The 12,305-nt window shown below is 40.8% G+C and overlaps 1 protein-coding gene across 4 annotated transcripts in view; it reads left to right on the top strand.

The window, feature by feature from the left end:
• The window catches only part of mllt10 (MLLT10 histone lysine methyltransferase DOT1L cofactor), a 33,788-nt gene that overhangs the window by 6,154 nt on the left and 15,329 nt on the right, over positions 1-12,305 (top strand). For 3 of the 4 annotated variants that reach the window (XM_028433061.1, XM_028433060.1, XM_028433059.1), the window contains exons 4-11: positions 1,218-1,327; positions 1,424-1,527; positions 1,798-1,891; positions 4,413-4,502; positions 9,345-9,443; positions 9,550-9,886; positions 10,540-10,758; positions 10,937-11,407. In XM_028433061.1, the coding sequence (XP_028288862.1) occupies positions 1,218-1,327; positions 1,424-1,527; positions 1,798-1,891; positions 4,413-4,502; positions 9,345-9,443; positions 9,550-9,886; positions 10,540-10,758; positions 10,937-11,407 (1,524 nt within the window). The remainder of the gene's footprint in view (positions 1-1,217; positions 1,328-1,423; positions 1,528-1,797; positions 1,892-4,412; positions 4,503-9,344; positions 9,444-9,549; positions 9,887-10,539; positions 10,759-10,936; positions 11,408-12,305) is intronic. The other variant, XM_028433062.1, reaches the window with a different exon arrangement.

Below are 12,305 nucleotides of genomic sequence, written 5' to 3'. Positions count from 1 at the left end.
TCTTCATCAGCCTCCCTTTATTATCTTATTTTGGTTATAAGTTGTATATTTATGTTCTACTTAAAGCATAAATGTTGCTGAAAGATCATTTATATATAATGGAAATGTATTTATTGACAAAATGACAAAGGATGTTCTTTATTGTAGAGTGTATTACCTGAAAGTTTGTGGTGTTTATTGTAATTATCAACAACCGATAGCCTCATTGGATATCAGCAAGATTTGGCTGGTCTCAACATGTTGGACTTAAAAACAGGAAAACAGTGCTTTGTCAGGGATAAAAGTGTAAATGCTGAGTTTTAGGAGGAAGGTTGTGCCACTTTTATAGTCCTATTTTATAGGCCTCTTCCAGATTCTTGGAGGGACTTCAAAACAACAACATGCCCCTCGTTTCACACTGACTCCCTCCCGTCCGTCCCGCCCTCTGCCCTCCTTCCCCTGTCCCGTTCACCAGGTCAAAGGCAGGTCAGGGGTTCAACTGTAAGTTTAAGCCTGTTTTTGTTTCCGGTATGGGGAAAAACAGACACCTCCAGTGTGGCAGGAGACTCCCACCTCCATTTGACCTCCCTTTCACCTCCTCCAACTCCTCCTCAGCTCCTCGTCAATTCTTCTGCCACTCCACCATGCCCCACTGTCATTTTACTGCCCCCAGTTTGTCTTTACTGACAGGCAGCTGTGTGTGTTAGGGCTCAATAAATTTGGATAGTAATGCATTAGATATGCAACATTTAAATGCTGCAGAACTGTAAGTAAAGTATTAGTAAATATGTCCAAAGCATATTTAGGTTGTTGTGGTTAGTGAACTTTACTCATTGCCTTTTGGTCTGGTTCCTTTTGAGTTCACACTGACTTGTTGCTTTTAAAAACTCAGAAGATAAACACTTGAATACATACATTTTTCTAAATGGGCTGTATTTCATTGAGTTTATAGACTTTTTATTTGATGCTCTCATGGTCACAAAAGCGTAAAGGTTAATGCTTGGATGTGAGCATTCAATGACTATATGTCATGGGTTTGCACCACATTCCATATAATAACAAGCAATGAGGTATAAAGTGGAGCACATGTAGGGTGAGAAGGGAGTATGGCTCAATTATTTGAATTGTAATGGAGAATTAACACTTTTTGATTTGAACAATAGAGCAGCTGATAAATGTGTCTTTCCCTCTTGGAATATTTCCATGTGCTGATGTTCTTCTTCTGTGTGTCTTTACAGGCTGGGCTCATGTAGTTTGTGCCCTTTACATACCTGAAGTGGAGTTTGCTAATGTGTCGACTATGGAGCCCATAGTACTCCAGTCTGTGCCACATGAGCGCTACAACAAGGTAATAATAATGATGTGCAATTTCACAAAAACACAAGCAGTGTTAACCTGTAAAGAACTAAGTCTTGCTTTGAATTAAAATGTGCTCTTTGTGTAGACGTGTTATATCTGTGAGGACCAGGGCAGAGAGAGTAAAGCAGCGACTGGAGCCTGTATGACCTGCAACAAACATGGCTGCAGACAGGCCTTCCATGTCACATGGTGAGACACTTCCACATTCACATGACATCAACCTCATTTGACAAAGGCAGACATTGTTTCCTTCAGCCATTATCTCAAACTCAAGACTTTAAGATTTGATATGCTGTTGAGCAAAGCAAATATTCTCATGCAACCAGAATTTTCTTACACAGAATATGTTTCACATTTTACTAGTATTTAACATGAGCTGTCATGGTCCTTTTCTGTTATATCTATTTCTTTATGCATTGGGTGTTATTTTGAAGCATAATCTTTACTTCTCCACTGCAGTGCCCAGTTTGCAGGGTTGTTGTGTGAGGAACAAGGGTCAGATGCAGACAATGTCAAATACTGTGGATATTGCAAATACCATCACAGCAAATTGGTAAGTGTCTTCTAAACATTTTTTTTGGGATTTTTAGTCAGAATGCTTGCGTAATAATATAACCCACACTTTCACACACCAGGTAATATATCATTTTTTACATCAACAGAAACAAAAATTCTGGTATTATGCATTATTATCTTAAATTTGGTACTGGGACTGGATTTAGTTTAAGGTTGCAACCACTCTGGTGTGTGAAATGAGGGCTGTTGCAGTGTGTAGTGTTTGCTGCACATGATTTTAGGTAGTGGACATGCATGGATCTCCTAAATGCTGCATGCCTGTTAACAGTTTGAATGAAAATTGATATATTTTTTGTTCTACTAACTACAAGCAAGGATCACTGTGTAGACATAAGTGTGGATTGCCTTCATCTTGTGAACTTCTCTGCTGTCTCAGGGGTTATGTACGTTCACCTTTTCACTGTTATTTTTCTCCAGTGTCCATCAGCCTCATCACCTCCCATGCCTTTCTCCTTCACTGTATATTTTTCCTTTTCCCCTCACTGTCTTTTCTTATCAGTCTTTTCTACTCATCCCTCTCTCACTAAGCTCCTGGTTTGTGCAGGTGATTTCTCTCTCCCTCTCTCTCTCTCTCGACCTCCCTTCATTTACCTCCACCATTTTCTTTGCCATCTATTTCTCCGTCTGTCCATCATTATTGTTATTCTTCCTGCATTGAGTTATCGAGTTCTCTCATCACTCCAGCATCACACCACTATCACTAGGTTTATTCCTATTTGCTAAGCCCAGACTGATCACATGAGGTGGAGTTTTAATGCAGGGTCAAACAGGGTAATTTTGGCTTAATTTGTATTTAAACATTTTGAAAAATTCCATTTTAATTATTTAATTCTCAGGTCTTTCATACCGCTTTGCCCGCTGTTTTATTATATTCAGTGTACAGTTGGCTCTCACTCTTCAATGGCAGATTACTGGTTCCTTGTCCACTGTCACAGAGCTGCCTAGTCTGTTTTCAGTTGGAACAGAACCTGCTCTGGCTGTACTCCTCACATAAACCGACAAGTGAATAGCCAGTTACTGTCAAGCAGGTTTTAGTCACACAGAGATGAAAAAGCATATCAATGCAAAATACAACAACTTGATATGCAGAGGAGTTGTGTTTTCAACACACACATTCTCGTAAGAGATCACCTGTTGTGTTCCCTTCAATAGATCTTTTCATGCAAATATTTAAAATATAAATGTGACTGAACTATTATGATTTGTTGAATGATAGAAAGACAAGACAGGCTTTATAGTGCCAACACACACACACAAGACAACATTTTGCAATGTTAACAAATGCTGATGGAAAGACTCATGCTGTTACATTGATGACATTGATTGCGTATGAATTGCTTTGGATGCTGTGGCATAATGTCATTAAGGTGGGACTGTATGGATGGCAGAAATGTACGGCGGAGAATCAATGATGAAGAAAGCAATGTTGTTAGCTGAATGGGTTTCATGAAATACCACTAGATGGATGTTTACGCCGTGTTAGCACCGTAGGGTGGATTCAAACTTAGATTATCCTCATGACGTCTGAACTGCATTGAAGTTTCTGTTGGGATAGAGATTTTAAATGCAGTTTTAGACTGTGCTTTTCCAGTTAGCTGGTCTGGGGATATGTGGCTCACAGTTGCATCTGATTTTTGGGCATCTTCTTTGCCAGTAATTGGCAACTATTTTGTACAACTCTCTGTTATGAGCTGTGAAACCAGGTAGCAGAATTGAGCAATGGAATGGTACAAGTTAATTCTGCAAGTTAACTTGGTATAGGTCCAGGTCTGTACATTTTGAGCAGCTTTGTGTGTTAAGTGATTGCATAAAATTTTGGAAGTCAAGTAAATGGAAGGTTTGTCAAAGGGATACGTATTTGAGGGTATGAGTGCTAGAAGAAAATATGTTGCACCAGGTTGCCTTTGAGTGTTAAAAGATGGAAATAATCTATTTCTGGTCTTAGAGCTGTGGAATACATGCTGGAAGAATACAAGTCTTGATTAATTTCCTGAATGTAATATAGGTGAAATTTGAGGATTCACTTTTATCACCATGACAACAGGTGATCTGAGTAAGAGTAAGTTGACTCAGACTCAGTAGTCAGAGTCATTCAAAAATGTCTCAGGCCACTAAATCCTAGTTCAGACAAAGAAGTCTTGAAACGACAATAAAGTGTGAGGTATGGGTGTGTTTCTTCTGTTGCCCTTGAAGTTAATCGGTATGTCAGAAAGCTGTTTCTACTCGTAATTGTCTTTGCCTCATGGTTACTTTTGGTCATAAAAGGAAAGGCCTTTTCAACACTGGAAGGAATACCAACTGCCAAAGCTTACTCCTATTACCACAGCTTATTGATGTTTTTGACTGATTTTGAATTTTGAGTTATCCTTGAGTTCAGTCAGCTTTTTTTTATTTGGGTAATTTTGTCTTAATTTTAATATCTATATTATAGAGTTCTTTTAGACGATTTTTTTCTGTGGACTTCATCCAGTAACTTGGAGTTCCTCTTTACCTTTTAGCGAAGGAGCAGGGGCCGTGGTAGTAGGTCTCAAAGCTTAAGTGACTCTTCCTCTCAGTGTTTGGATAGACTCCCAGACAAGGACAATAAGGTAAGACAGTCCTTACAGATCTTACCCCCTCTATGCCAACCATGACTGTGACTCCACCAGAAACATGCTGTAACGCCCTCACTGCTACATGCTTACACTGTGAAGGAACAGGCAAATATGCACCAAAACCATGAATTTATAATACATGTCTGTGGTATAAATAAAAAGGCAGGGCTTTAGTTATATAACAAAAATATAAATACCTAAATTACTAAAGCAAATGGAAAATATGGGTGTGGTCTACTGAAGAATTCATGGCAAAGTTAGCTTTTATTTGGGTATGTCTTTGCTGATATTTTGTGTATGACTATAGAGTTAATTGTCTGAAGAAAAGATCATCTTAACTTAATAGTTGGTAATGTAAGCATTTATCACAAAACACATCAGTGCATTTTTACATATTTATCTATTTTTCTAAACAAGGCCTTTTTCATTTATAATCCTTAAACATGGAGGACTTTATTTATTACATATATTATATAGTATATATAGTCCCAGCAGCGGTTTTTGGATTGACTTTCAGCTGCTAGTGTGGCGGCAGCCCACCTGTGCCCCCCAGTGATCACAGCCTTTAATGAATGCTACATTAGTGTGACTTAATAAGTCATGCCCGTTAGCTGAACATGTAATCACAGGCTGTGTGAAATCTGAATTTAGAGGAGGTGTCAAGTCATCGGTTCCACTTTTTGTTTTCTGCCATGTGCATCAAGGACTTGTCAGAATGCAGGGCAGAGCTCACACTGAATTTTCCTGCATTTGAATTAAGCCAATGGTTCTTAAAAAAAGGGTTGCAGCATTTATCATAATTTAATAGGTAGATTGAGATGCAGTATAGCCCAATATAATGCTCAGAAACATCTGACTGTCCCTTTACAGTTGAGTTGTGTAGAAACAGCGTAGAGTTTTCTGTTCGCTGCCATTGATTTTGCCCACCAAACTCTCCAGCAGTGTGTCCATATTGGACAACACTTTTAACAACATCCATCCTTACTCTTGGGTCATAATCACTGGGAAGAGTTTAAATAATCAAATCTAAATAATGATAAATGTAATATTAGTCTGATTTATGTTGATGTCAACTTCATCTAGCACTAGATTGAGGGCACTCAAACACTGAAATGAATGAGAACAAATACCGAATACACCCATTGGAGGCTTTTGTGTGCAGCTGTGAAAATATTTTTGTCAAGGTCATCTTCTTACAGGCGACATAAACTAAAAAGTAAGTGTTTTTCTCTGTTGTTCAGCAAATTTAAATCAGTGTCTGACAATAGTAAAATGATGAGTTCAGGGATGCCCCAGGTCATCATACTTACAATGGAGCTGCATAGATTGCACCTGGTAATAAAACTGATTCAGTGCTACCTAAATAAGACTTTATTATGTATTTAAGTAGTTCTGCACTGTTGGGAGAGCTTGAATACATTTTATTAACAGTCATAACAGCCTCACCAAATAAAGATTGTGATCCTTGAACCTTTATGGTGTAAGGAAAAAAAATCCACGTATTCATGTATAACTGTTAAAAAAACTGGTTTCAGCGTAAAAGTCTTTATCAAGGGAGAAGCAAATGTAGTAAATGATTAAATATTTTTCAATTGGCATTTAGAAAAATGCAGGCAAGTTGTGGTGCTTTTTTCTTTTTCTTCAAGGGTGCTATTGGAGTGTATATACATGCGTGCTGAAAGGGTTTCTTTGCCCTGCTGTTAGTCCCACTATTCTAAAATCAGGGAAAGTCAGGTCCTCCAGTGTTTTTTGTTACCTGAATGGCGTGACAAGTAATTGAATTCACACATAATGAAATGTTCTGATTAGATGTTTTTTTTTTGTTGCACACACGGCTCAGTTATGATTTTATTACAGATGCTCTTACAAAAAGCTTTCTGAATTTTTTTAATTTTATCTTTTTGCTGTAATTTATTGTATTTGATAGAAAAAATATGAAATAAGACAATACAGTTTTACTTCTGTCATGAACTGCGTCGCGGAATCCAAATTACCTTTTCAGAATATTGTGAAATTTTATGTGTCTATGCTTGGTCATTGTGTGACATTGCCAGCTCCAGGATGTGTGTGTGCATGCACTCTTTTGTTAATACTGCCTTATTAGCATTAGAGTAGCTCCCTCCTCTCTCACTTACACACATGCACATGTATACACACTCCATCCCCATTCTTGGGTCAGAGATCAGTGTGTTCAGCTTCGTGTGTGTAAGTGTGTGTATCCGCACATGCATTTATTATGTGGTTTGGAAGCTCAGATGTATACCCACCTCATGTTAGACCCTGCAGTCAACCAACAGCAGGGGTTTAAAGATCCCCCACACCGGCCGCTTAGAAAGGGCCTGCAGGAAACGCACACATCCATACATACACACACAATGGCTGGTCAGAAATCCTGCAGGAAACTGCACAGGGGAATTCCTGCCAGGCCAGGGCGGATTATTTTCCCCTTTACTTCCTGTTCCTTCCTTTCTACCCGTCTTCCCTCGCTTCTCCTCACCCCCTCTCCGTCTTGGTCGGCACCCCCACCATCGTTCTCTTGAGGCCATTGTGTTGAATGGTGAAAGACTGAAAATGTGTGCTGTATGAAATCATTAATGGACAATGCTTTGTTTTTCCAACAGTGGTGCAAGCATTTGAATAGTAAAATACCACATTGATTGCTTAATTTACAATCCTCCTTAGGTACAATAACTAGTTTATATAAAGATTTTTTTAAGCAAAATCTTAAAGCCTTAGCCTCTACGTGTGAGGATTTTCCACTTTTTTTCTAGTTTACTTTTGTTTCATGACATGCATCGCTTGACAAAAGAATTTAAATTTAAGATGCCTGCTATGTACACTAGGAGAGTATGAACATTTTTAGGGTGTGAAAACATTTATACAGACAAGCGTTAATATAAATCCTGAAAAGTGAGTTTTCCTTGTCTGGGGCCCGTGGTCAGCATGCGACATAGACAGAGAGGATTTCAGCTTGCTGTTGAATTTCTCATTGTTTAAGACTTTGTTGATAAATAGATGCGGTCATCATTGCGCGGCACCACTCATATGTACCCCACACAGTCTCAAAGACTGCTCAGACATGTCAAATGATCAGGCTGCTAATGGTCGGCAACAGAGAAAGAGGGGAGAGGACACGCTGAAAGGCTTTGTCTCTGCCTGTATAATCAATTGACCTGATTGATAAGAGTGTGTCAGGGTTACATTGTGTGTGTGTTGTGTTTCCCACGGCCAGTGCTGTGGGTCTTCTGAGTGTGTGTGTTATCCGACACTCTCAGCTCAGCTTCTGTCCATCAACACCTACCTTTGGAATGTTAATGAAAAACAACAAGGGAATCCCAAAGAATTTACCTCTGTCACTACTCCTTTTTTTTTGCAAAGGAAACAATGTTTGTAAAATCCACCTTGTACTTTGCTTTACCCTTCACTGTATCTGGTATTGTACATTTTTTGAACATACTTCTAAACAGTGTATTGATCAAGAAAACCTCAGAATATAAATTGATAATTCTTTAGCCTGCCATTTTCACTTAGTAAATTGTAAAACATATTTTTGCTGTTTTCTGACATGCTATAAGCTAAACTGTTGTTCTTATTTAAAAAGTAATTTAAACCCTTACTCACTTGTAAGTCTGTCAAAAAAAAAAAACACTGTGCATTCAAATGGTTTGACATTTTTAATTAATGTCTAAAGATTCAATGAACAGTTGACACGTGCTGATAGACACATATAATATAAAAACATAATAAAAATTAATGGTTTCAGTAACTTAATTTAATAGAAAAAAATGAAAAGGCAAAGCTTTGCTAATGCATAGTGAAAATAATAATTATTGTTGCCTAATTTGTTGTCTGACTGTATTTCCTCTGTAATACACAGACAGACAGAAGCGTTAGCCTTAGCGGAAGCCAGTGGGTAGTGAGGCCACAACAGAGCCTGATTTGGCTGGTGGTGTCTGTTAACTGCCACTCGTAGAGGAAGTCTAGCTAAACTGTCACAAGTCTCCATGCAATCACCCCTCAATGAAACCCTGAGGGTAAAAAGAAGAAGAGGGGGAGGGGCAGTTTCTGGTTTTTCAGAGTTGTCATGACACTAAGCATCAGAAGCATGTGGAGTCCCATGTCTTCTCTCAGGATCGCTGCATATTTTCTCTGCGTAGCTCCAAGAGTGTGTATGTGACCGTGTGCAACTGAGTGTCTATGTAAAAGTGTGGGTACATGCACCTGATGGCTCGTGCACACGTGCATAGAGGTGTCAGGGCGTACATGTAAGGTGTAAATGCGCTGGCACCCAGTCACCACCTCAGGGGTGCGAGAGGAGGGTGGCAGCGTGTGTGTGTGTCAGCGAGGGTGTAAATTGAGCTGTGATGGTCCAAGAAGAAGGATATGATTGGATGAAATGAGACCTTGCGCGCTTCAGCACGAGGCACTTAGGGGCACTCTGCTCTATACAGCAGCATGCTAAATTCCTGTTGCCTCCTGCCCCCTTTTTATCTCTCTTCCATCTCTCTTTGTTTTTGTAGCTCCTCAGGCTTTCATCTCAGATTGAGCCTTTGAAATGCAGTGCTCTTTCTTTCTACCACTCTTTCTCTCAACTAGACAAATACTCCATGTTTATATTCTAATAACTCACACATCTCTTTGGTTATCTTCCAGAGAACATGTGTGTATACGATTCACAATGTCTTCATATTCTGTTTTTCCTCTTGTCATGTTCAGTATTTTCATCCAGTAACCCAAGGATTAAAAAAAAGAATGTATTTCTCTGTTTGTTCTTCTCCCTTTACCCATGTGTTAGGCATCTTCACTTATCTCTTTTCCCCCCCTCTCCATGGTCAGAAACACAAGGAGCGCGACAGACACAAACCAAAACACAAGAAAACCTCCATGGACATGTCGCCCTCCCTCATCCTTCCAAACATCATGGTCCCAGACAAGGTAAGGGCACTTGCCAGTTCTTTGTTTTGGTGAAGTGACTGCTGTTTTTGTTCAGCCTTAATCATTTTTCATTGCTTCTTCCTCATTTTTTACCTTACACCTCCAGACCTACAACAGCAGCAACTCAGGGGGAGGTGTCACCTCTCTGCCGGCATCCTCACAGAAGCGAATAGACGATAGCTCCGCCCGGTTCACCAATGCCAACTTTCAGGAAGTGTCGTCTGCTCATTCTGGCAGCAGTTCCAAGGACGGTTTGGCTTCAGACACAGGCAAGGCAGCATCAGAGGTGAAGAACAAGAAGAACAGTGGCGGAGGTCATGCGGTGGGACAGAGGGGCGGTCGCAAGTCTCTCACCTCCTCAGGGAAACCCCTCCCCTCTGCTGTGGTCACCATGGCAACCTCCTCTACATCTGCCTCTGCTTCCACAGGGCCTTTCCATCAAGGTAAATTGATGGCTGAAAATGGTCCTGTATGTTAATTTTCCCACAACTGGGAATTAACCCAAAAGCAGTTAGAAAAATGGAAACACAATGACAAATTCTCTGCTGTTACCACCTACCAAATACAGCAGTCCCATTAAAACCCCCAAAAAAGAGTTTGATCCATGTGTTTTATGTGTGCTGTACTGTACATGTGCTGTGTCATTGACTGGATTTTGGCCAGACACCAGACTTTTGTGTGGCCGTGATAGCACTGTTTCGTCTTGACTGGCCTCTGGCTCCTGTAATCTGGGGCCCTGTCTGGGAAGAGACCAACACACACAAACACAGGCAGAGGAAACATGTGGAGAGGTCACGGCCTGAAAGGAGTCAGTGTTCACATTGTGCTCCTGTGTTTTGAACCATTGAAACCTTGAAGCCCTTGTCAGGTGGGTGTGTTTGTTCCTCAGATACATGGGAGGACTACATGATGAGGGAGGGCTGACTGTAGAGCAGATACAGAGTGCAAGAGCAGATAAACTTTTCTGGCTATCTTGTTTCTGTGCTTTCAGAATGATAGAGAGTAGTATGGAAACTAACAGCTGTGTAAATGTTCTCCTCTTTCTGTTCATCCTATCTTCACTTCTATTTGTCATTGTGTCTATTTTTCCTCTCAGGTCTCCTGTTGACGAGTGCCAGCAAGACTCCCTCTGCTCCTTCCTCTTCAGACTTCCTAAGTTTCTCAGATTCATCGTTGCGTCCCGGGGGTGGAACGACCTTCTCCTCCCCACCGTCTTTTAGCAGCTGCCTTGTGAAGCCAAGCTCAGAGGGCGGAGCCTCAGAGGGAACTACAACTCTCTTTGGTTCTCTTATATCCGCTACCTCAGCCTCTGCAGGTGCAACATTTTTTCATTCATAACTTGAATTTTAGTATTTGTTATAAATTTGTGTCGTTTTCTTTTAAAACATCACACTACTTTTAACAAAACCATATATCTTACATAGTGAGGGTCAACAAGATACAAAGCGCTTTGTAATTAAGTCTTCCATTATTTTCTTCATTCCTCATTGCAGTGGGTGGAAAGTTGTATGAGAATTCCCACAGTCACTCAGCAAGTGAGACAACAAGCCTTGTCGGGTCCACTGGCTACAAAAGGCCTCAGCCCTCCAGCTCAGGACTGGGGATCAGCGCAGGAGTAGGAGTGGAAGATGGGGTGAAGAAGAAAAAGAAGGGCAACTGGCGAAACAGATTTGGACCTTGCTTTACCACAGATGTGAAGCCTTCTGAGCCAGCTCCCTCCCTGACTCTACCCACCTCCTCTACAGCCAACACCTCCTCCTCTACTGCCTCCCCTTCCTCCTCTTCATCCTCGACGCTCTCAGGCCGGCCAGGCTTAGTATCCAGCAGTGGATTAGGAGTCGGAGTGGGAGGAGGTGAAAGGGGGCTGGGGGTCATGGGCGTCAGTGGTGGGATTCAGAAGTCCCCATCACTGCTCAGGAATGGGAGTCTGCAAAGCAACAGTAGCTCTACAACCACTGGGTCAGGTAAGGAGGATGCAGAAATAACACATACAGCATGGTTCTCAATACTGATTGGCCTCTCAGTCTGCACGGTCTCACAGCAAGAAATACTGTCACAGATGTCCATCAGTGTCAGCTGTAGCTAAGGAAAAATCTGAAAATGTTGAAATTTCCATTGGCAGGCACAATGAGGAACCATGTTGCTTTAATACAGGATCTATTTGCCAGTTATGTCCTGTTAGACCCCATTAATGCTCACCTTAGTTTCATCACAATGATCCAAAGGGTTGTAGCTCTTGTATGGCATTGTTGTAGCAGTTTTTGTTCCTCACATCCAGCTCTTGACTTTCCATTCATCACTGATAAATTAAACTGAAAATATTTGTGGTTGGCCCCTGCACAGCATAGCATTAACATTACCAATCACAAAAGGCACGGATTTGCCTCACCTTTGTAATTGGTTCCTTTTATGCATGTGTGTATATGTCAGAGTGTGTGTCTGTGTTATTTGCTCACACACGTGGAAGTGGTCTGTGTTTTTTTTTTTTTTTCACATCGTGTTCAGTTGCTTGGCAACTGTCTTTATGCTTTGGAGTTCCCCTGTGCTGATGGAAATGGCTGAGTACAGCCAACACAGCCCACATCTCCCCTTTCTTCCAGAATCATCAACCTTTGTTTCTCCCTCCTGCTCTCAGCTGCTCTCACCTACCTGCATTCTGCTCATTCCTCAAATCTCGCTCACCTGTTGATACCTTATGTAGTTGGATGTCTGATGTTTGTATTGTTACAAATCCATGCAAAAATGCTATGGATATGTCCATAATGTTCACATGTTTTTTTTCTAAAATAGGAACAAATGCACTTGTTGATTAAGCTCATATCCATTACTAAGGTCCTCATGACTCTGTCTGTTTCTCAGGCT

The sequence above is a fragment of the Parambassis ranga genome, chromosome 20 (assembly GCF_900634625.1).
Source record: "Parambassis ranga chromosome 20, fParRan2.1, whole genome shotgun sequence".
Classification (NCBI taxonomy): Eukaryota; Metazoa; Chordata; class Actinopteri; family Ambassidae; genus Parambassis; species Parambassis ranga.
Note: the sequence above shows the minus strand (reverse complement) of the source record. Positions and strands in the feature narration are given on the sequence as shown.